This window comes from Sceloporus occidentalis, unplaced genomic scaffold (assembly GCF_023333645.1).
Source record: "Sceloporus occidentalis isolate IW3139 unplaced genomic scaffold, rSceOcc1.0.p SCAF_150, whole genome shotgun sequence".
NCBI classification, from domain to species: domain Eukaryota; kingdom Metazoa; phylum Chordata; class Lepidosauria; order Squamata; family Phrynosomatidae; genus Sceloporus; species Sceloporus occidentalis.
In genome coordinates this window covers 906,612-927,889 of record NW_028317130.1, presented here as the reverse complement: position 1 = coordinate 927,889, position 21,278 = coordinate 906,612, and the positions used below count along the sequence as shown (strand labels likewise).

The window sequence follows — 21,278 nt, the reverse complement described above, 5'->3', positions numbered from 1 at the left end:
ATGGGTGCACAGAAATTAAAATCATAGTGGTCTGATACTGAAATGCCTGCATGGAGTGCCAGTTGCCTTCTCAGCCCAAATCAGTGTGTTGGTTTTAACCTTTAAAGCCCTATTTATTTATTTATTTATTTATTTATTTATTTATTTATTTGCTGTATTTGTACCCTGCCCTTCAGCCCTAATGGCTCTCAGACCAATTTACAATTATTATTATTTTTAATTAGGCGGTTCCCTGCCCTCAGACTTACAATCTAAAAATACACGACACAAAAGCAGTAGGGAATGGTGGTGCGGAAGAGGATCAGGTCCAGCAGTTCTTCTCTCCCTGTGAGGCCTGGACTGAGGCAGATGGTGTACCTTGGGTCTACATATCTGAGGGACTGCTTGTCTTCAGGAGAAGTTCTTGATGGGGACTTGGAAGAGGGTTTTCTCTTGTGTTTTTCCCATACTGTAGAATGCATTCCTTCTGGAGTTAGGATCTGTTTCCACTGCCATTTCTTTTAGCAAGGATGTGAAAACAACATAATTCTAACATTAAACTGTTAATCTGGAATTTATAAACTGCTGGCAAAGTTTTGATAGCTCAAAAATGGCAAAGTTGCCATTCTTGAATCATTAAACCCCTCCACCAAATATCAGCTACATAATTAATTGTGATTGTCTTGCAAACTGGCAAAATACCTAAAGGCATGGCTTGAAAAGCTTTTTTCTTTCCTCTGATGCAGATAAATATAGTTATTTATAGCATTTTTAATCTCAACTAATTTTATTTCGACTAAAAAAGATAACACTGACATCACTACAAACAAAAATAATCAAACCATCAATGTTAACACAATAATCAATGATAGTATAAACCTCTTATGAACAAACTCCCTCAGAGTGTAGAGGAGTCTCCTTCCTTAGAGGTCTTTAAACAGAGGCTGGATGGCCATCTGTTGGGAATGCTTTGATTTAGATTTCCTGCATGACGGGGGTTGGACTGGATGGCCCTTGCGGTCTCTTCTAACTCTATGATTCTATGATTCTTATAATAATCAGAACAACATAAAAGACCAAATTGTAAATATATATTTTCAGCCTAAGAGAAAAGCAGTGGCAAACATCCTCTGAATAAGTATGGCCAGAAGGGTCACTATAACTCAGAGTCACCTTGAAAGTACAGAACATGTATGTAGCCTTATTACACTTTTTTGAACCTGCTCTAATTAGTCTATATCCTTCTTAAAATGGCATAGCCAGAACTGAACACAGCACTCCAGATGAGGCCTGCCTGGCACAGAATGTAGTGAAACTATGACTTCCCTTGACTTGGAAATGCAGGCTATAATATTATTTGCCTTCTTTGCTACAGCATCACATTACTGGGTCATGCTCCAACTTATGATAATCAATAATCTCAAGATCTTTTTCACATGTACTGTGGACCCTTGGTATCTATTGGGGTTTGGTTCCGGGACCCCCTCACAGATTCCAAAATCCATGGATACTCAAGTCCCATTATATACATTCGCATAGTAAAATGGTGTCCCTTATATAAAATGGCAAAACCAAGGTTTGCTTTTTGGAATTTCAAAAAATATTTTCAAGCTGTAGATAGTTGAATCTGTGGATGCAGAATCAGTGAATACGACTGTACTACTGCTAAGCCAGGTGTTCTCTATCCTATGCTTGTATGTTTGTTTTTTGTGCTCTACATGTAGAATTTGCATTTTTATTTGTTGAATTTCATTCTATTAGGTTAGTCCAATTTTCTAGTCCAGTTGAATTCTGTTGTGTTAGCTATCCCTCCTGAGCTGAAAATCTGGTAATGATTCCTCCACCCCTTCATATTCTAAATCAGTGATAAAATCTTGGAGAGTGTTGGCGCAAGGACAGAAATCTACAGAATCAGAAAATAATCAGAAAATCTAAATTATCTGATAAACATTCATCATCATTATCTAGCTTCAGAACCTGTAAATAGACTTAAATAGCTTAAAATGTTAAATGGCAATTAAAACTAATATTTTGTACATTTTTTCTTCCAGGTTATACTTTGATATATCCTTTTGGGTCATTAAAAAAACAGTTGAACCTGCTTGTGGTCACTGAAAAAGCAGACATAGAGACATGGCAAAAACAGAGTTTTCCACTTCATATGATAACTATGTTAAAAGAAAAAAGCAACATGGAATTGAATCATCTTCGGTATGTGGGGGGGGTGTATTTTTATATGATAAAACAATTTAATTTATTGAGTTCTAGACTATTGTGCTGTGTGCTTTGGACATATTAGAAGGTATTTTCTATTCTGTAGGAGGTGCTAGAAAAGGTATCCAGTAGGATAGATTCCCTTTTAACCACCTAAGAAAGCAGGGAGGATATGATGCAGAGTCTTAAAATACATTATTTTTCAGCTACACTCCCAATTCATTCCTTGTCTCACTTTGCCAACATCTGTTCCTTATAAGTTCAAAACTTTCTCCTGCTACTTCTCTAAAATCTCAAACTTTTCTTCTTCTCTTATCTAACACTTTGCTGCAGCTTAGAGTTAAGTGTCTGTCTGTATATATTCATATTGTGTATTCTTCTTATCTCTCTTCTCTCCTGGCAAGTGCTTTGCTTTGTCAACGTGCACCCAAAAGCAGGCCATATTAAATTGATTGCCTGGCTCCCAGAGCTTGCTAGCAGTACACTATGTGTACTGCTAGCACCACAATTCAAAAAGGACATTGAGAAACTGGAGCATGTTCAAAGGAGGGTGACTAAAATGGTGAAGGGTCTGGAAACCATGTCATATGAGGAACGACTTAGGGAGCTGGGGGTGTTAAGCCTGGAGAAGAGAAGGTTAAGAGGTGATATGATAGTCCTGTTTAAATATTTGAAGGGATGTCATATTGAGGAGGGAGCAAGCTTGTTTTCTGGTGCTCCAGAGAACAGGACCTGGAACAATGGATGGAAGCTACAGGAAAAGAGATTCCACCTGAACATTAGGAGGAACTTCCTGACAGTAAGGGCTCTTCGACAGTGGAACAAACTCCCTCAGAGTGTGGTGGAGTCTCCTTCCTTGGAGGTCTTCAAACGGAGGCTGGATGGCCATCTGTTGGGGATGCTTTGATTGAGAGTTCCTGCATGGCAGGGGTTGGACTGGATGGCCCTTGTGGTCTCTTCCAACTCTACGATTCTATGATTCTTTGTGAACTTCCACATTTTTCCATAATGCAGTCTACTGCAAAAGAAGTAGCATGGGACAGTCGATGCTTTACTCACAAGCTCACAACATCAGTGACTGTCCTGGCCCCAAGCAAATAACATAGAAGACTCAGCAGTTTCCAGAACTCCACTTTGTAGCCATTGCTACAGCTCCAGAGAGATCTGAGAGTATATTCCATCAGAAACAAGTTTATAGGCCTGCAATGGAAAGTAGCAGGTCCGAGAAGAGTGCTGTATCCATCAGTTCTCAATTTCATACCAAATACCTTGGGACATCTTAGAGGCTAGGCAAGCCTTCTTCATTTGTGTAGCAACCTAAGCAAATTCAGGACCAGTTTTCCATCCTAGGACCTCCCAGGAACTGGTTGGATTGCCCAAAACACCAAAAAGAAAAAAGTGTCTTGAGGTTCAGTTTGTTTTAGAAAGAAGTACTTTTTGCTTTTGAGCAGACATTAAGAGTTCTGCAGCCTAACTATTAAAGGTCAGTTGTCTTCTCTGAAAGCTAATCTCATCCAGGGGAGTTCTGAGGATGGTTGGGGCACAGAAACAATCTGGGGAATACATGGCAGCCACAGGGCCACACTTTCCACTCCAAACACTAGTTGTTTCTCTACTGGTATATAGGACCAGTGGTCCTCAATAGCATTGTAGGAGGCCAATTCAATAATATACTTGTGTTCACAAAGTATTGTCAGAGTCTCTTGCAAGTGATGTGGCTAAAGGACTTATAACAGTAGAAGAATTCATCCACTCGCATTCTGCATTGCTAAGAAAGCTGACTAGATTAAAATGTAAAGCTCATGGACAATTGTATAATTTACCAGTTGACAAGTAAATATCCCTGCAAATGTGTTTCTACACAAAAAGGAATACTTTCCTATGTGTTCAAACAACTGTAGTCATAGAGTTGGAAGAGACCGTGGGTCATGTTACTGGTAACCTAAAAACAGAGCTACAACTGACTTCTTAAAGACATCTGTCTTCATCCCCAGTGTTGTATGTGGCAAACCTCACAGTTTGTAGGACAACTTACTAAGTAAAAGACCTCACTGGCATGAATCTCATTGTATAACCTTGCTCCTGTCTAACTTTATGCCTAGTACAACTCATAGAAGGTTGTGGAGTAGAAGGTTGTGGGGAAGAAATTGAAGAATGAGGAATGTATGCTATTCTGTAGCATTGTAGGAGGAATAATATTTTTAAAAAGTGGTCAGAATGGTGTGATAAATTGATTAATTTGCACTTTGTACCTCTCTCTATTCCTCTGAGCATTTCAGTGCTGAAGATGGAGGAAAGCTTCTTTCTTTGTACCCTCAACAGAACTGAGTCCCAAACACTGTCCAATCTAAGCTAATTTTTCATTCATAAACTTTCTTCCTTCAGTATTACTGTGGCTTTTTTCATGATTTAATGCTGTATATGTTTGTGATGGTTCATCATATTTTTGTAGGTGACATAATTATATTGAGAAATGTTTTATAGGTTATCATGCATAGCCCTGTGCCTGGATTTGATAAAGAGATGTGTAGCTCTGTATGGATCACTTCCATCTTTCCATGAAATAGTGCAGCCCATCAAAATGCTGCTTAATACAGATATGCCAGTGATGCAGTACCCTAAACTACTGAAGGTAAAGACTTTATACTTCCTCATTTAGATTGTTTGCAGAAAGTATGTTTTGCAGTTACCACTCCATAAAAATATCTGTGATAACTTCGCACATGGTAGAATAAGTCTAATTTCATGTTCATCTCAAACTTTACTAGCATTTGTTAGCTTCCAAGAAGCATGCCAGAAGAGTATGAAGGCAGTACTTCCTCCTCAAATCCATTGGGGATTTAGAAACATGGTGTATCTGAATATCCAAACTTGGCTTAGTTTTTGTGTCAATAGTTGCTGGTAAACTTACTTGTCTGCTCCTTCTTTCAAGTTACTGTTGTTTCACCATATCATGAGGCAGTGAATTTTTTAAGTCAGTTACCGTATTTTCCGGCGTACAGGACAACTTTTTAACCCATAAAAATCTTCTTCAAAGTTGGGGGTCGTCTTGTACGCTGGGAAGGAGTGCCGAGGCTGGCGCGAGGGCCGCTGCCCTTCCCCTCCTTCCAGGCCTCCTCGGAGGCCGGGAAGGAGTGCCGAGACCAGCGCGAGGGCCGCTGCCCTTCCCCTCCTTCCAGGCCTCCGGAAGGAGTGCCAAGGCTGGCGCGAGGGCCGCTGCCCTTCCCCTCCTTCCAGGCCTCCTCGGAGGCCGGGAAGGAGTGCCGAGACCAGCGCGAGGGCCGCTGCCCTTCCCCTCCTTCCAGGCCTCCTCGGAGGCCGGGAAGGAGTGCCGAGACCAGCGCGAGGGCCGCTGCCCTTCCCCTCCTTCCAGGCCTCCGGAAGGAGTGCCAAGGCTGGCGCGAGGGCCGCTGCCCTTCCCCTCCTTCCAGGCCTCCTCGGAGGCCGGGAAGGAGTGCCGAGACCAGCGCGAGGGCCGCTGCCCTTCCCCTCCTTCCAGGCCTCCGGAAGGAGTGCCGAGGCCAGCGCAAGGGCCCCTGCCCTTCCCCTCCTTTCAGGCCTCCTCGGAGGCCGGGAAGGAGAGCCGAGGCCGGCGCGAGGGCTGCTGCCCTTCCCCTCCTTCCAGGCCTCCTCGGAGGCCAGGAAGGAGTGCCGAGACCAGCGCGAGGGCCGCTGCCCTTCCCCTCCTTCCAGGCCTCCGGAAGGAGTGCCGAGGCCAGCGTAAGGGCCGCTGCCCTTCCCCTCCTTTCAGGCCTCCTTGGAGGCCGGGAAGGAGAGCCGAGGCCGGCGCGAGGGCTGCTGCCCTTCCCCTCCTTCCAGGCCTCCTCGGAGGCCGGGAAGGAGTGCCGAGGCCAGTGCAAGGGCCGCTGCCCTTCCCCTCCTTTCAGGCCTCCTCGGAGGCCGGGAAGGAGCGCCGAGGCCGGCGTGAGGGCCACTGCCCTTCCCCTCCAAGGAGCGCCGAGGCCGGTGTGAGCGAACGCCGGCCTGCTCCTTCCTTGGATTTGGAGGAGGGGTCTTATACAGCGAATATAGCTCAAAGTCAAAATTTTAATAAGAAAAGTTGGGGGTCGTCTTCTACGCTCCATCATCTTATACACCGGAAAATACGGTACATATTAGCACTTCTTCTTTTGCATTATCAGTTAGTGTCACTTCTAAAGTTGAAGTCCAAAACATCTGGAGGACCAAAGTTTGACAACTTCTGCTCTACACTACGTATGGTACCCTTTTCTCTGGTTGTCTCCCTTATACACACTAAAAAGCATTTGAATACTTTATTGAATATCAAGCTATCTGATAGGAAAGGACCAGCATTTTTTTTCTCAGTGTGCCAGGGACCAATACCACATTTGTGTCCATTGGCTACAGTTCTTTCTTTCTTTCTGCCGGCAAAGCAGTCATGGTCTACCAATTTGCTGCAGCATGGACTACCAATTTGAGTACCACTATTTTAACTGTTCCCTAAGGGTAGATGTTCCATCCACTTGACAATATTATCATTTTCTAAATATTTCCTACCTTCACAATACTTGACAGGAAGCAGAACAACCAAAACCCAATTTATTTGGAGGGGTGAGGGAAGGTAAAAGAAGAGGATATTATTGTAAATGATTATGGAACAAAAAGCACAATAGATGATGCTAGCACCCATGTGATTGTAGGTTGCCCTTCTGCTGCATCCAGAGAATGAAAATTATTGCAGTGGCAGGATGCAAATACTGTGGTGAGATAATCAAGAGTCTGTAGTTTCTTTGCTGAATCCATGCTGATTCTTTCACAGTAAGATGTTTTCCACTCTATGCTTAGCAATTGCAATAATGAAGATTTTCAGAATCGCAGCTTTTGCATCTATAGAAAACTCACTCCCCTGGAACGATTCAGGTGCACTAAGAGGGAGAAATGCTTCCATGGCGATGGGAGAAGCGCTTCACGCTTTCAAACACTGCCTCCTCCTGGCCCTTTTGAAGACGTTCCTGGCTCCTTTCAGGAACATTACAGCCAGGTCTGAAAATCGTCTATATGTCTACCAGTTAAGAGCAACTGTTGCACAGACCAGTATTATTTGGGTTCCTTTCCTATCCTCCAATAAGGATGCTGATTTAATGACATTTAAACTTTTAAATGTTCCAAGAAAAACAAAGCACTGAAGTCTGGATATAATTTAACTAAAGCACACTGATTCTCCTATGTTCTACCCATAGCTTTATTTTATTGTTTATAATTCAAATACCTTCTGAAATTGGAATCTCTCCACATTTTCAGGAATTGTGTGATGATGTTCTGAAGCAGTTGAAAGTCAAAGGACAGTATTATCCATTAGTATGTGAAAAGAAAAAGCCAGTTCCTTTAAAGCTGTTTACACCAAAATTAGTGAAAGTGTGAGTATCTCTTGTTCTGGTTGATTCAAGATCCTATGTTCATTTTGCTTATATGCCTAGATAAACTGTGGTGCATTGCTAACTGCCTGTTTATACATTTAAGTGGGATTGGCAGTTATTTTGTTTATGTCTTGCTGTGTTGGCTACTCCACAGAGGTAGTGAAAAGGGAAAGTGGATAAAACATATCTGATTTGCAGCAGGGTTGCACTGCATCACTATGAATAAGGGACAATATGTCTATTGATAATTATTTGATATACTGGAACCATACATCCTGAGGTATTTATGGCCCGGTCCAGACAGGCGCAGTAGAACGCTCTCATTACGTGCGAGGGGCGGCGCTTTTAGATGCCCCTTGCACATGATGAGGGCGTCAAAATGGCGGCACCTTGTACAGATGGACAGCGCCATCATTACGTGATGGACGCCTGGCATCCGTCATGTTGCAGCGCCATTATGACATCGTGAATGCACCATTGGCACACTGCAACGTCATAATCGCACCGCAAGAAGAACTCGCTTTTTGCGGGTTCTTTTTGGTCTGCGGGGAAGTCCCGCTGTCTGGAAGCTCCAGCTTCCCCGCAGACCAAAGCTAGGTGCCGGGGGACTGTCCTTTTTCTCATAATATCTTTGTTTTAAAGTTGCCTCTGTGCTGTTAGGAGTCATACTACAAAATTTAAATGCATTACATGCCACAATATTATTTTTCTTTTAGAAAAAGCAGTGTCTGTTTCCATCGAGTCATACAGTTGTGTGACCTGTAATTGGGATAAGGTCCCAACCACCAATTAGATATATGAAAATTTCCTGTTAGGAAGTTCTAAAGAGAAAATTCTAAATGAATCAAAACAGATTTGTAAAATGTGTAGGTGAAATACTATGCCGCTTTTGAGGCATTTTCCTTCAGATCCTGTAGAAATGTGGCCCATCAGAGTCCAGGAGAAGGTCAACATGGTTCCGAGACCATCAGATGTTGCCTACACCTACCATAATTGTTGCTATCTACATAGTGTTTGAAGTAGTTTCCTAAGTTTTACAAATATTTCAGTTACCAGCTTGGATCTACAGCTACCTCACTTATATAAGATTATCCCCAACATATGAAATATTTTAAAAGTTCTGCTGCAAAAAAGGGTGTTCCCACTAAGTAAAGCAGAGATGTGTGTTTGAAATTATGTACTTTATCATTTCAGCCTGGAATTTGGAAGAAAACAAGAAAGCAATAAAAAAGAGCAGGAAAGAAGACGTCTAATTCATAAGCACAAACGTGAACTTAAAGGAGCTGTTCGTGAGATCCGCAAAGATAACCAGTTCCTTGCTAGAATGCAGCTTGCAGAAATTGTAGAAAGGTAACTCATGATTGTGTTATGTTCCATTTGATTCATATTTAATAATTATTGCCCTTGAGAGTACTAAGATACACAGTCGTTTTTATCTACAGTCAAACCCTTGGTTAGGCAGAATGAATATTCAGAGAGAGTGTAAGCAGGATTACCAATAAATATCTTGAAGCAGTTCACATAGTTTTATAAGTATAACCTTTCAGCTATCAAATGAGGATTATGAATGTATTTATAGTCTGTATATAACATAGATTTCTCCAATCTAGTTCCCTCCAGATTGTTTGGGCTGCATCGCTCATGATTCCTCACCATTAACCATGTTGGTTTGAAACTAACAGGAGCTACATTCCAAAATATCTGGAGGACACCAGAAATGACTAGTATAACATTTGATCTGTAATGTTAAATAATTTCCAAAAATTCTGTGAAACTTAAAGCTTTCTTTTACAATTAAAGGAGTTACAGAGGAGACTATCAAATTTAGAATAAGCATCTATAAATGAAATTTTTCATGAGTAATGAGTAATAAAACTCATTTTCATGAGTATTTCTCAAGATGTTTTCTTCCCAGCTTGTTTTTCACTGAAGCATAAATATGTTGGTATATGAGGTTCACCTACGTCCTCAAGCCATCAATTTCTTAACAGTAGTTAGACTTCAGCCTGTGTTGAGCATAGTACAAGAACTTTTGTCTGTGAAGAACCAACTGCCAGTATCAGTTTTGAAAAGAAAAACATTATGAGTTTGGTTCTCATAAAACTATGAAGCTGTAGGTGAAGAGTCAGGATTTCTTAAAACTTCCAGTTGAGCTTACTTAAGGAATATATGTGGTGTTAGTATGGGCATGTTATATTGAAATATTGGAGTATTTTTTATTTTTTTAGGGATTCTGAAAGAAAAAGGAAAGTGAAACAACTCTTCAATAGCCTTGCTCAGCAAGAAGGAGATTGGAAGGCAATGAAGAGAAAGAAGTTTTAAATATTCCCTCATATATTGTACAGAAGAAAACCAAATATATTTATATTTTTAGTGTAACTCAGAATATTTTGATAAAGCAACCTGGGGATAATGCTTTTCAGAAAACAAGAATAAACTGATTAAATAGATATTCTTTTGTTTGAGGATAATCACAGTCTAAATAAAATGTTGAATTGAATTTATTATACTTCTTAAAAGATTGGTTATTTCATCAGTTGCTTTCATACAATTGGTTTTTAAAACATGATTGTTGAAACCTTATTCCACTAGCAAGCTCTTCCTAACCAGAACCAAATGAATATGTTTGCATTGCTGTGTTCTATTCACTTCACCCAATCTCACAATGAACCTAATGATACAAAAACTGTACTTTGTGTTCAGTACAAATGTTAAGCATATTTATCCCCCCTCACTCCTTCCTTATTCCCTCACATATCAACTTCAGCACCTCTTAGTAGTTTTAAACCATTTTCTTGTTGTATCCAACCATCTATATTTTCTTAACCATAACACAGTATTAGGATCTGCCACTGGAGACCAGAAGCTCAGTTTTGGTTTGTTTCCTGGGCCATGTATGGAATCAGCTCACATTGCAGTGAAAAACAAAATGTATGTTGTCATAACAACTTTAGTCCAGTTTAGATTATGCCAGGAGGAGGGAGGACCTGCTTGCATAGATATCCATCCAAAGAACAACACCAACATCTTGAGAAAATCCAAGCCTGTGATTAACATCATTTCAGATTTTTTTTCTCCTGTATGTCTGTTAACATCTTTGCCTGATGAAGAGGCCAATGGAGCTTCAAAAGCTTGTGTCATGATTTTTTGTGCATTTTGGCTGATTAAAAATATAATTACTTTGTGGATTTTAAATGTTACTGTACTTAGTTCAGATAAAACACCATACAGCCCGCCAGGTCCTGATCTGCCACAGCTGCATTCCCTTCAGTGGTGGCGAACCTATGGCACAAGTGCCAGAAGGGGCACTCAGAGCCTTCTCTGTGGGCAGACACACCATCACCTCAGTGCAGAGTTCGCTAGAGTTTGTTACTAGAAAGTCAGAGGGACATGGCACTTTGCAATAAATAAGTGGGTTTTGGGTTGCAGTTTGGGCACTCAGTTTCTAAAATCTTTGCCATGACTGCAACTTAAACCAGTCAGCTACACTAGTATCTATATTCATTTTTTAAATAAAGGAAATTATGTAACTGCTGATCACTAAAAATCTTGCTCTAGCTCCAAAGATGTCAGCAAGCAGAGTCTGCATATTTACAAGCATATCTTGGCTTGCTTTTCATGAAAGCTGTGATTCTCTGAGGGGCAAAATCACCCAATAATTCTGGCTGCCTGAAGAGAGTTTCTGCCTGCTCAAACACTGCATCTGGAATATTCAGAGTTGAGCAGCTTGGTGGGAATGTCCTGTCCCCTTCTATCTAGCATGCATATCCTAGCTTGCCAAGCTACTATTGCCTCAGTTTCTTTCCATCTGCAGGTAAAGCAGCTTCACTTCATGTTCTGCTGAGTAGTGTCCTCTTTCCTATTTTTCCATCGCATTTCTTTAATATATCTCTTTATTTCTTTATACTTTTTGTTCATCTTTCACTGTTTTAACAAAACATGTTTTTCTTTACCTCAACAGCCTCTCCATCCCCACCCCTTTCCCCCTTCTTTTTATATTTCTATGTTTCTATAGCCTCTACCTATCTTTTCAAGTGCTGTTCTACTTGTGCTAGGAAGGTTTCCCTTTTCTGATGTGCATTCATAGTGACATTTTTGTGATGGGGAAGAGGTTTTAGATGTGCTGTGCTGTTCTTCAGTGACCTAACTCACCATCTTATGTTAAGCTTCACAGTAAACCATTTGAGGCAGAGAAACCATTAACAAGAAGAACATGTTGCTTACCTCTAACTGTGGTTCTTCAAATGCTCATCTGTACTTTCACAGAAACCTGTTCTACCTTCCCTCTTTCAGATCTCTATTCCGCAGCAGACTTTAAAACTAAGGACAGTAGCTTGGCAAGCTAGGACATGAACAGTAGGTGGGAAAAATATAATAAACTTCCTCTGTCTTGTATTTTTTTGGGAGGTATGCAATCTAATCTTGAGGGAGGGTCTAAAGAGAAAAGACTTTCCAGTTATTTTGGATCAAAAGATAGTCTTTCCTTCTCTGAGCTATCAAATGGCAAAGCTGGCCCCTCAGTGGTGGGAGCCAAATAAACAGACTCACAAATGGCAGAACACCACACCAGCAACAACCAGACTTACTCAGAGAAATAACAGTCTTCCTTCAAGATATGAGGAAGTCTCTGCTTCAAAATGGTCTGCCTCTGTAAAACCATTAAAAGAATCAGTTTCTTCTCTTGACTATGAAGCTGTTAAACATAACTAAAACAGCAACTGAGGCACTAGACATGAAGGTCAAATTCAAATAAAATCTCTTAAGGTTACTGAAGACCTACAGCTCAAGCTGGAGGAATTGCAAAACTGCAATCACTGTTTGAATTTAAGATGGAAAAGAAAAAGCAATCTCTAACAACATGGCTGGCTGACCTTTCTGATTTGAAGATAACAGAACAATGCTTTGAACAAGTACATAGACGTTTAATGCGTAAAACACCTCCACAGGGGAAACCTGATATTTTTGCATGTTTTGCACACTTCTACCATATAACATGTTTTAGCAGAATTGTGCAAATTTAATTCCATTCACTATGGATCTTCATCAGTCATGATTCTACAGGATCTCAGCTCAGAAACACTGCAAAGAAGACACCAGTTTCATCCAGGCACAGATCTCCTCTGAGCTGAAAATAGAAAATATAGATGGGTCTTTCTGTTTAATCTGCTAATGAATTATAAAGGCTCTGTGCTTCAGCTCTGCTAGTTGCTGATCCAGCAAGTGACAGGAAAAATAAAGGGAAACAAAGGCTGCTGTCACACTGCAGAATTAATGCAGTTTGACACTGCTTTAATTGTCATAGCTCCATTCTATGGAATCCTGGGATTTGTAGTTGTGGCATGAGAGCTTTCTGACAGAGAAGGCTAAATATATCACAAAACGGCAAATCCTAGAATTTCATAGCACTGAGCTATAGCACTTAAAATGGAATCAAAGTGCATTAATTCCTGCAGTGTAGGTGCACTTAAGAAACCTTTGTAAGGTTTTCAAGACATGTTAACTGTTAGAATCCTGTTAGTATTCTACCAGATAGTGTTTGTAGTGTAGTATAGTAGTTGGGGGATGATGGGGCTTTAGCTGCAGTAGAGGAGTAGATAGTGATGGTAGTGCATAGCAGGGCCAGGTGTCTTATCTAGTGGCCTTGAAGGCCTGGCTCTTCGAGCGCTCAGAGCTAGGAATGTGCTTTCACTTCTGTGGGAACCAGGAGGGGTTTCGCTTGGCGGGTTTCTGCTTGGGAGGGGGTTTGGCTTTTGGGAATTCTGTTCCTTTGTCTTTGGGAGGGTGTGGTCAGTCTCAGCTAAGAAGCTGAGTGAGGCACATGTCTGATTCTGGATCTATCAATAAAGTGCTGTTGATTGTATCAATCAAGCTGACTGGTTGATTGTCTGGGATTCTGGGTGCTAACTCTGACAGTTAGCTGAGACTCCTTATACCAACTTCTGCAACAACCATGACGGACCAGGAGGCCAAAGGGGAAACGGCATCCTCCAAAGAAAGCCAAACGACCGAGGCTGTGGGGGACACTCAGACGGAGGCTCGAGGAACCGGGGCAGTGCCAAGGGTGGTGAGGCAGCAGTTGCCACAGACCCCACTGGCACCAGGGCAGTGGTTTGGCTTGCCAGTGGCGCCACCCCGAACGAAGGAGCGAAGGCGTGCGGCACGCTGGTCGGATTGGGACACAGGCTTCACGCAGCCGCTGCAACTGCCTCCTGGGGAAGAAGCCGACTTGGAAACGCAGGTACAACAGCTGACGGTGGACATGGAGGGGGTCCAGGGCACCCTGGCCACGATCCTAGAGGTCCTCCAACGGCTCACGGGTGAAAGAGGAGGGGGAGCAGGAGCAGGAGCAGGAGCAGGCGCAGGACCGGCCCCAGCCCCAGCAGTGGTGTTCCCAGGGGCTGGAGCTGGCGCGGGGGCTGGGGAGGAAGAGGCTTTGCCCCAGGATCCCCCACCGGCGGCGCCCCCCCAAGACAGAGTGCAGGAGGCCCAAGCCAGGAGGCTGGGAGTCAAGTTTGATGGGGATCCCCACACCCTGCCTTACTTCCTATCGCAAGTGGCAGACCATATGGAGGAGTGGGGACCCACCTTCCCCAACGAGACAGCCAAAGTAAAGTGTGTGGCTAGACATCTCAAAGGGGAGGCTGCGAACTGGCTGGTGCAGCTATACGACTGCCAGGCCACTGAGCTGAGAAGCCTAGCAGAATTTATGAGAGCTCTAAGGGCCAGATTTGAAGATCCCTTTCGGGCTAGCATTGCCCTGGCTGAACTTAAGGCTTTGGATCAGGGATCCAGGTCGGTGTCTGAGTATGCAATGGAATTCAGGAGATTGGTGGCACAAGTGCCTGACTGTACGGAGGGAATGAAGATTCAGTATTTTAAAGAGGGACTGCGTCCTGAGATTGTGAGATGGGCTCTCACCAGAGGCAACCCCCCCACCGCGATGGAGTGGATCAGATTGGCTGGAGAGGCGGAGGCCATTCAGCAGGAGGTCAAGATGCTGTCTCGGAGGAGAGAAAAAGATTCCAAAGGGAAGGGAAACAGGGCCCCAGCACCGAAAGCTAAAGGGCAAGGAAGCTCGGCGGAGAGTGAGTGGGAGAGAAGGCGCAGGCTGGGCCTGTGTTTGAAATGCGGCAATAAAGGCCACTTAATTGCAGCCTGTCCGGACAAAGGCCAAGAGAGGAAACCTAACCCCTCGCAGACCCCCCCTGGCAAAGCAGCGAAAGGGGGAAAAGGCAAGCCAGAGAAAAAGACCCCAGCTGATCGCTGCCTGCATTGCCTGCTGAGAAGTCTGACCCTATTGCTGTGACTCAATGGTCTGAGAAAGTCAAGGGAGCCTGGCCTATGATTACTAAAGCATTGCAGGACGCCAAGCGTCAATACAAAAAGTATGCGGACAGGAAAAGGTCAGATGGTTGGGACATTAAGCCTGGAGACATGGTCTACCTGTCCACAAAGAATTTGAAGTCCAGGTTTCCTTCAAAGAAGTTGGGTCCTAAGTTCATTGGCCCTTTCCCTGTTAAAAGATTGGTGAATGATGTCACTGCCGAACTCATCCTTCCCAAGTCCTATCGTCATCTTCACCCCGTTTTTCATTTCAGGTTGTTGAAACCAGATCGGAGCACGAGTCGATGGAAGACTGTCAGCCTCTACCCATGATGATTGATGGGCAACAACACTTTGAAGTTGCTAAAATTCTGGACTCTAGGCTACATAAGGGCAAACTCCAGTATCTCATTCGCTGGAAGCATTTTCCTGTTAATCATGATGAGTGGGTTTCTGTTGCTCATGTTAATGCGCCTGATTTGGTGGCTCGTTTTCATGCACAGTACCCTGACAAGCCTTCTCTTTCTGCTGTCACTTGATTTTGTTTTCTGCTATCTGTTGGGGTAGGGGGGGGGTTCCTTTTTTTCGGGGGGCTGACTGTTAGAATCCTGTTAGTATTCTACCAGATAGTGTTTGTAGTGTAGTATAGTAGTTGGGGGATGATGGGGCTTTAGCTGCAGTAGAGGAGTAGATAGTGATGGTAGTGCATAGCAGGGCCAGGTGTCTTATCTAGTGGCCTTGAAGGCCTGGCTCTTCGAGCGCTCAGAGCTAGGAATGTGCTTTCACTTCTGTGGGAACCAGGAGGGGTTTCGCTTGGCGGGTTTCTGCTTGGGAGGGGGTTTGGCTTTTGGGAATTCTGTTCCTTTGTCTTTGGGAGGGTGTGGTCAGTCTCAGCTAAGAAGCTGAGTGAGGCACATGTCTGATTCTGGATCTATCAATAAAGTGCTGTTGATTGTATCAATCAAGCTGACTGGTTGATTGTCTGGGATTCTGGGTGCTAACTCTGACATTAACATATGATGTTAACTAGATGTTTAGAGGCTCATTCATCCAGAGTCAAGGGCTTATAACTTTTAATGACCTCATCATGTATATACCAGAAGGGATTATATTTTAAGTTTCTTTCATTTAGCATAATCTAATTATAGGAACTAACTTCAAAGTATTATAGATCAGTCTCGCTTTCATTTAAAATTCTTAGCCAAATCAGTCTAACATTTTAGACTGGAGGTTGAGTTCAGTGCCTTTAATCATAATGTATGTTCCTAGTGTTACTAAATTACAACAATCATAGAATCATAGAGTTGGAAGAGACCACAAAGCCATCCAGTCCAACCCCCTGCCATGCAGGAACTCTCAATCAAAGCATCCCTGACAGATAGCCATCCAGCCTCTGCTTAAAGACCTCCAAGGAAGGAGACTCCACCACTCTCAGAGGAAGAGTGTTCCACTGTTGAACAGCCCTTACTGTCAGGAAGTTCTTCCTAATGTTGAGGTGGAATCTCTTTTCCTGTAGCTTGCATCCACTGTTCCAGGTCCTAGTCTCTGGAGCAGCTTCAGCTCCCTCCTCAGAATGACATCCCTTCAAGTATTTAAACAGGGCTATCATATCACCTCTTAACCTTCTCTTCTCCAGGCTTAACATCCCCAGCTCCTTAAGTCGTTCCTCATAGGACATGGTTTCCAGACCCTTCACCATTTTAGTCACCCTCCTTTGGACACGTTCCAGTTTTTCAACATCCTTTTTAAATTGTGGTGCCCAGAACTGAACACAATATTCCAGGTGGGACCTGACCAAAGCAGAACAGAGTGGCACTATTACTTCCCTTGATCAAGATATTATACTTTTACTGATGCAGCCTAAAATCGCATTGGCCTTTTTACCTGCCGCATTGCACTGTTGACTCATGTTCAACTTGTGGTCTACTTGGACTCCCAGATCCCTTTCACACATAGTCTCGTTCAGCCATGTGTCCCCCATCCTATATCTGTGCATTTCATTTTTCTGCCCTAAGTGCAGTACCTTACATTTCTCCCTGTTGAATTTCATTTTGTTAGCTGTGGCCCAACTTTCTAGTCTATTCAGGTCATTTTGAATTTGATCATGTCCTCTGGTGTGTTAGCTACTCCTCCTAATTTGGTGTCATCTGCAAATTTGATAAGTATGCCCCAGTTCTGTCCTCCAAGTTGTTGATAAAGATGTTGAATAGCACTGGGCCCAGGACAGAGCCCTGTGGCACCCCACTGGTCACTTCTCTCCAGGATGAAAAGGAGCCATTGTTGAGCACCCTTTGTGTTCGGCCGGTCAACCAATTACAAATCCATGTAACAGTTACTTTGTCTAGCCCACATTTTACAAGCTTGTTTGCAAGAATATCTTGGGAAACCTTGTCAAAGGCCTTACTGAAATCAAGATATACTATATCCACAGCATTACCTTCATCTACCAAGCTGGTAATTTTATCAAAGAAAGAGATCAGATTTGTCTGGCATGACTTGTTTCTCTGAAACCCATGTTGACTTTTTGTGATTATGGCATTGCCTTCTAGATGTTCACAGACTCTCTGTTTAATGATCTGCTCCAGAATCTTTCCTGGTATTGATGTCAGACTAACTGGACGATAATTGTTTGAATCCTCTTTTTTCCCCTTTTTGAAGATGGGGACAACGTTTGCCCTCCTCCAGTCTGCTGGGATCTCTCCTGTTCTCCAGGAGTTCTCAAAGATTATTGCCAATGGCTCCGATATTACATTTGCCAGCTCTTTTAATACCCTTGGATGTAGTTCATCTGGTCCTGGAGATTTATATTTGTTTAGATTAACCAGATATTCTTGTACTATCTCTTTACTTATTCTGTACTGAAATTCCCCTAATCTGTCCTCTGCTCCATTATCCTCAGGTTGAGCACCCTTTTCCTTTTCTGAAAAGACTGAGGCAAAGAAGGTGTTGAGTAATTCTGCCTTTTCTCTGTCTTCTGTTAGCATTTTGCCATCTTCTCCACTCAGTGACCCTACCGTTTCCTTCCTCAACCTTTTGCTGCGGACATATCCAAAAAAGCCCTTTTTGTTGTTCTTAACCTCTCTAGCAAGCCTGAGTTCATTCTGTGCTTTAGCTTTTCTGACTTTATGCCTACATGTGCTTGCTATTAGTTTGAATTCCTCTGTGGTGATTTCTCCGTTTTTCCATTTCTTATACATGTTCCGTTTAAAACTTAGCTCAGTTGAAAGTTCCATTTCTCCCTCCTGTCCAGGAGGACTTCCAAAATGCTCTCTCTTCCTTTGCAAGCTCCAAAACCAGACACACACACACACACACACACACGAGACAGAAAGGAGAAGACTGGGGTCATAAGCCTGCCTGAACCCATGTCCTCCTTTTCCAGCTTCAGGCGGTCTTGGATGAAACGGATTATCTGGACCCATTTCAAACTGGCTTCCGGGCAGGTCACGGGGTTGAGACGGCCATGGTCGCCTTGGTCGATGATCTCCGTCTGGGCATTGACAGGGGAAGCGTGTCCCTGTTGGTGCTCTTGGACATCTCAGCGGCTTTCGATACCATAGACCATGGTATCCTTCTGGGCCGCCTGGCTGAGGTGGGAATCGGGGGCACTGCGCTCCAGTGGTTCCGCTCCTACCTCTCTGGGAGGTCCCAGATGGTGCAGCTGGGGGACGTGTGCTCCAGCGAGCGGGCCCTTAAAACTGGGGTTCCTCAAGGAGCCATTCTGTCCCCCATGCTATTTAACATTTACATGAAACCGCTGGGAGAGATCATCCGGAGATATGGGGCGCGGTGTTATCAGTACGCTGATGACACCCAAATCATTTTCTCTATGTCTCCGACTGATGCTGTGACCGGGGATGGCGTCTCTCCTCTCGTGGCTTGTCTGGAGTCGGTAATGGGCTGGATGTGGGAAAACCGACTCAAGCTTAATCCAGAGAAAACGGAGGTACTAGTGATAGGTTCCCCTGGCCCAGGAATGGCGGTGGTTCCACCTGTCCTGAATGGGGTCACGCTCCCTGTGAAGGACTCCGTGCGCAGTCTGGGGGTGCTTCTTGACTCCTCCCTTCACCTGACGGCTCAGGTGAATGCGACGGTCAAGAGCACCTGTTATCAGCTCCGGCTGATTCGCCAGCTGCGCCCATACCTGGCTCAGAGGGACCTTGAAACTGTTGTACATGCTCTGGTAACTTCGAGACTGGATTTCTGTAATGTACTCTACATGGGGCAACCCTTATACCAAACTCGGAAGCTGCAATTGGTGCAGAACATGGCAGCGCGGCTGGTCACTGGTGCTCCCAGGACCAGCCATATAACACCTGTGCTTAAAGATCTCCATTGGCTGCCCATTCGCTTCCGAGCGCAATATAAGGCGTTGGTTATTACCTATAAAGCCCTAAATGGCTTGGGCCCAGGATTCCTGAAGGACCGCCTCTCCCCGTACATTCCGCCTCGCACCCTCAGAACATCTGGGCAGCAACTCCTGAAGGTGCCTGGGGCTAGGTTGGCTGTTACTGCCAGAAGATCCTTTTCCACAGCTGCCCCAGCCCTCTGGAATACGCTGCCCACGGAGCTCCGCTCATCTGCCACCCTGGCCCAATTCAGGAAGGGCTTAAAAACCTTCCTATTCAATCAGGCATTCCCCGACTAAACATCCTGTGGGCCTCCCTCCTCTCTCGTGGCCGTGAGGATGGGCTAAGGGGTTTTTATTGTTTTTAAGGATTGTATTGCTAATTGTATGTTTTTAACTTTGTATTTTGTTTGCGCTTCGGTGCATTTTGTTAGCCGCCCTGATCGTTCGGAAGGGCGGGGTATAAATAAAAATTTTATTTATTTTATTATTTATGTCCTCCATTACTCCCAAAGGCTTTCTCTCTGCTTTCTCCCACGAGAAAGCAGTGAAGAGGAGGAAAGTCAGGGAAGTGTGTGTGTGTCTCTTTAAATTCTCCCTCTTTGGCAAGAAAAGGTCTTTGGAGGATTGCTGGCATTACAGGAAAGGAGTCAGTTCACAAGCAAAAGTTAAAACGTGAATATAATGATTATCCAAAAGCTCCCGGTCCATGTTTCTTAATTAGCAGCAGCCCAAGCCCCAAGCGAAAGCAAAATTGAAGTGGAATTGCAGCATGGCTTCTTGGGAACCCCCCCTTCCGTATTGGAACCAGGACCAAAGGAGACATACACATCACACCAAACAACAGCGCACTGAGTGCAAAGTTGCCTAGGAACAGGGTTTGTGACTTTGCTAGTTCACCAAATATACTTAACTGTGGTTTGATGCGTAATTGCGTTCGGACTGCCAGCGATCACGTGTGGTAACCATTCACGCAATAATGTGAATGTGCATGATTGCATTCAGGATGACACTGGGTTTTACTTCCAATTTCAGTCATGTGCTCCTGCTCCCAACTTCTTTCAGTATGCTTCAAAGGTGCTACAAGATCTCTCTCTAAGTACTGATTCAACAGACTAACACAGCTATTTCCTCAAATCCTATGTACAGTTATGCCATTTCTGCTTGTTATTTTAACTAGTGTGTGTGTGTGTGTGTGTGTGTATTCATCTGTGTATATATATGAGGAAGTAGACTTAAGTCTGTGAAAGCTGCTGCTGCGAACTTCTTTTAGTGAGTCTCAAAGGCGCTACAAGATGTATATTGTGGCCTGTTACAGACTGCCAAAATAAAGCTGCTTCGGGTCTCTTTGGAGGTATGCTATTTAATTGATGCATGGGTCCTAAGAGTCCGGATGTCATGCCAAAGCCACACTCCATTCCTAAGCACTGGAGTGCAGCTTTGGTGCAGCTTCCGGATTCTTAGGATGCATGCATCATTTAAGCGGCATACCTCCAAAGAGACCCTAAGCAGCTTTATTTTGGCAGTCTGTAACAGGTCATAATGTGTGTGTGTATATATATATATATATATGTTTTTGAGGAAGTAGCTTACGTAGCAAAAGCTCCTGCTGCCAACCCCTTTCTCAAAGGTGCTACAAGATACACACACACATATATGAGGAAGTAGACTTAAGTCTACAAAAATGCCTGCTGCCAACTTTTCTTCCAGTGAATTTCAAAGGTGCTTCAAGATATATATATATATATATATATAGTAGACTGGAATCTAGGAAAGCCCCTGCTGCCAACTTCTTTCTTTGAGAGAGAAGCCCTCTCTCTCCATACAGGGAGGCCCTTGTTTAGGCAGGGCTGAAGGAAGGCTCCATATATCTCTGACTCCTGGGGCCTGGGGCCTCTTCCTGAGGGAGCGCCTTCCATCTTGGCTGCCTCCTCCTCCTCCTCCTCCTCTTCCTCCTGGCGAGGAGGGCGGCCTTCAGGATTCAGGGTCTGCGAGTGAGGGACCGGTTGCCTCCCACGAGGATGGAGGCCGCCCGG

At 43.8% G+C, this 21,278-nt stretch overlaps 2 protein-coding genes across 2 annotated transcripts in view; both read left to right on the top strand.

Annotated features, from left to right (window-relative positions):
- The window catches only part of LOC149280656 (nucleolar protein 14-like), a 28,362-nt gene extending 18,287 nt beyond the window's left edge, over positions 1-10,075 (top strand). Inside the window, exons 14-18 of the mRNA XM_089500197.1 lie at positions 2,031-2,190; positions 4,678-4,825; positions 7,456-7,571; positions 8,766-8,921; positions 9,800-10,075. Coding sequence (XP_089356323.1) covers positions 2,031-2,190; positions 4,678-4,825; positions 7,456-7,571; positions 8,766-8,921; positions 9,800-9,893 — 674 coding nt within the window. The 3' untranslated portion in view covers positions 9,894-10,075. The remainder of the gene's footprint in view (positions 1-2,030; positions 2,191-4,677; positions 4,826-7,455; positions 7,572-8,765; positions 8,922-9,799) is intronic.
- Positions 10,076-13,482: 3,407 nt separating this feature from the next.
- LOC149280655 (uncharacterized) lies at positions 13,483-15,449 on the top strand. Its single transcript, XM_089500262.1, has 2 exons — positions 13,483-13,809; positions 15,170-15,449. The coding sequence occupies exons 1-2, from the start codon at positions 13,522-13,524 to the stop codon at positions 15,431-15,433; spliced, it is 552 nt and encodes a 183-aa protein (XP_089356388.1). The 5' UTR covers positions 13,483-13,521; the 3' UTR covers positions 15,434-15,449.
- Positions 15,450-21,278: the final 5,829 nt, after the last annotated feature.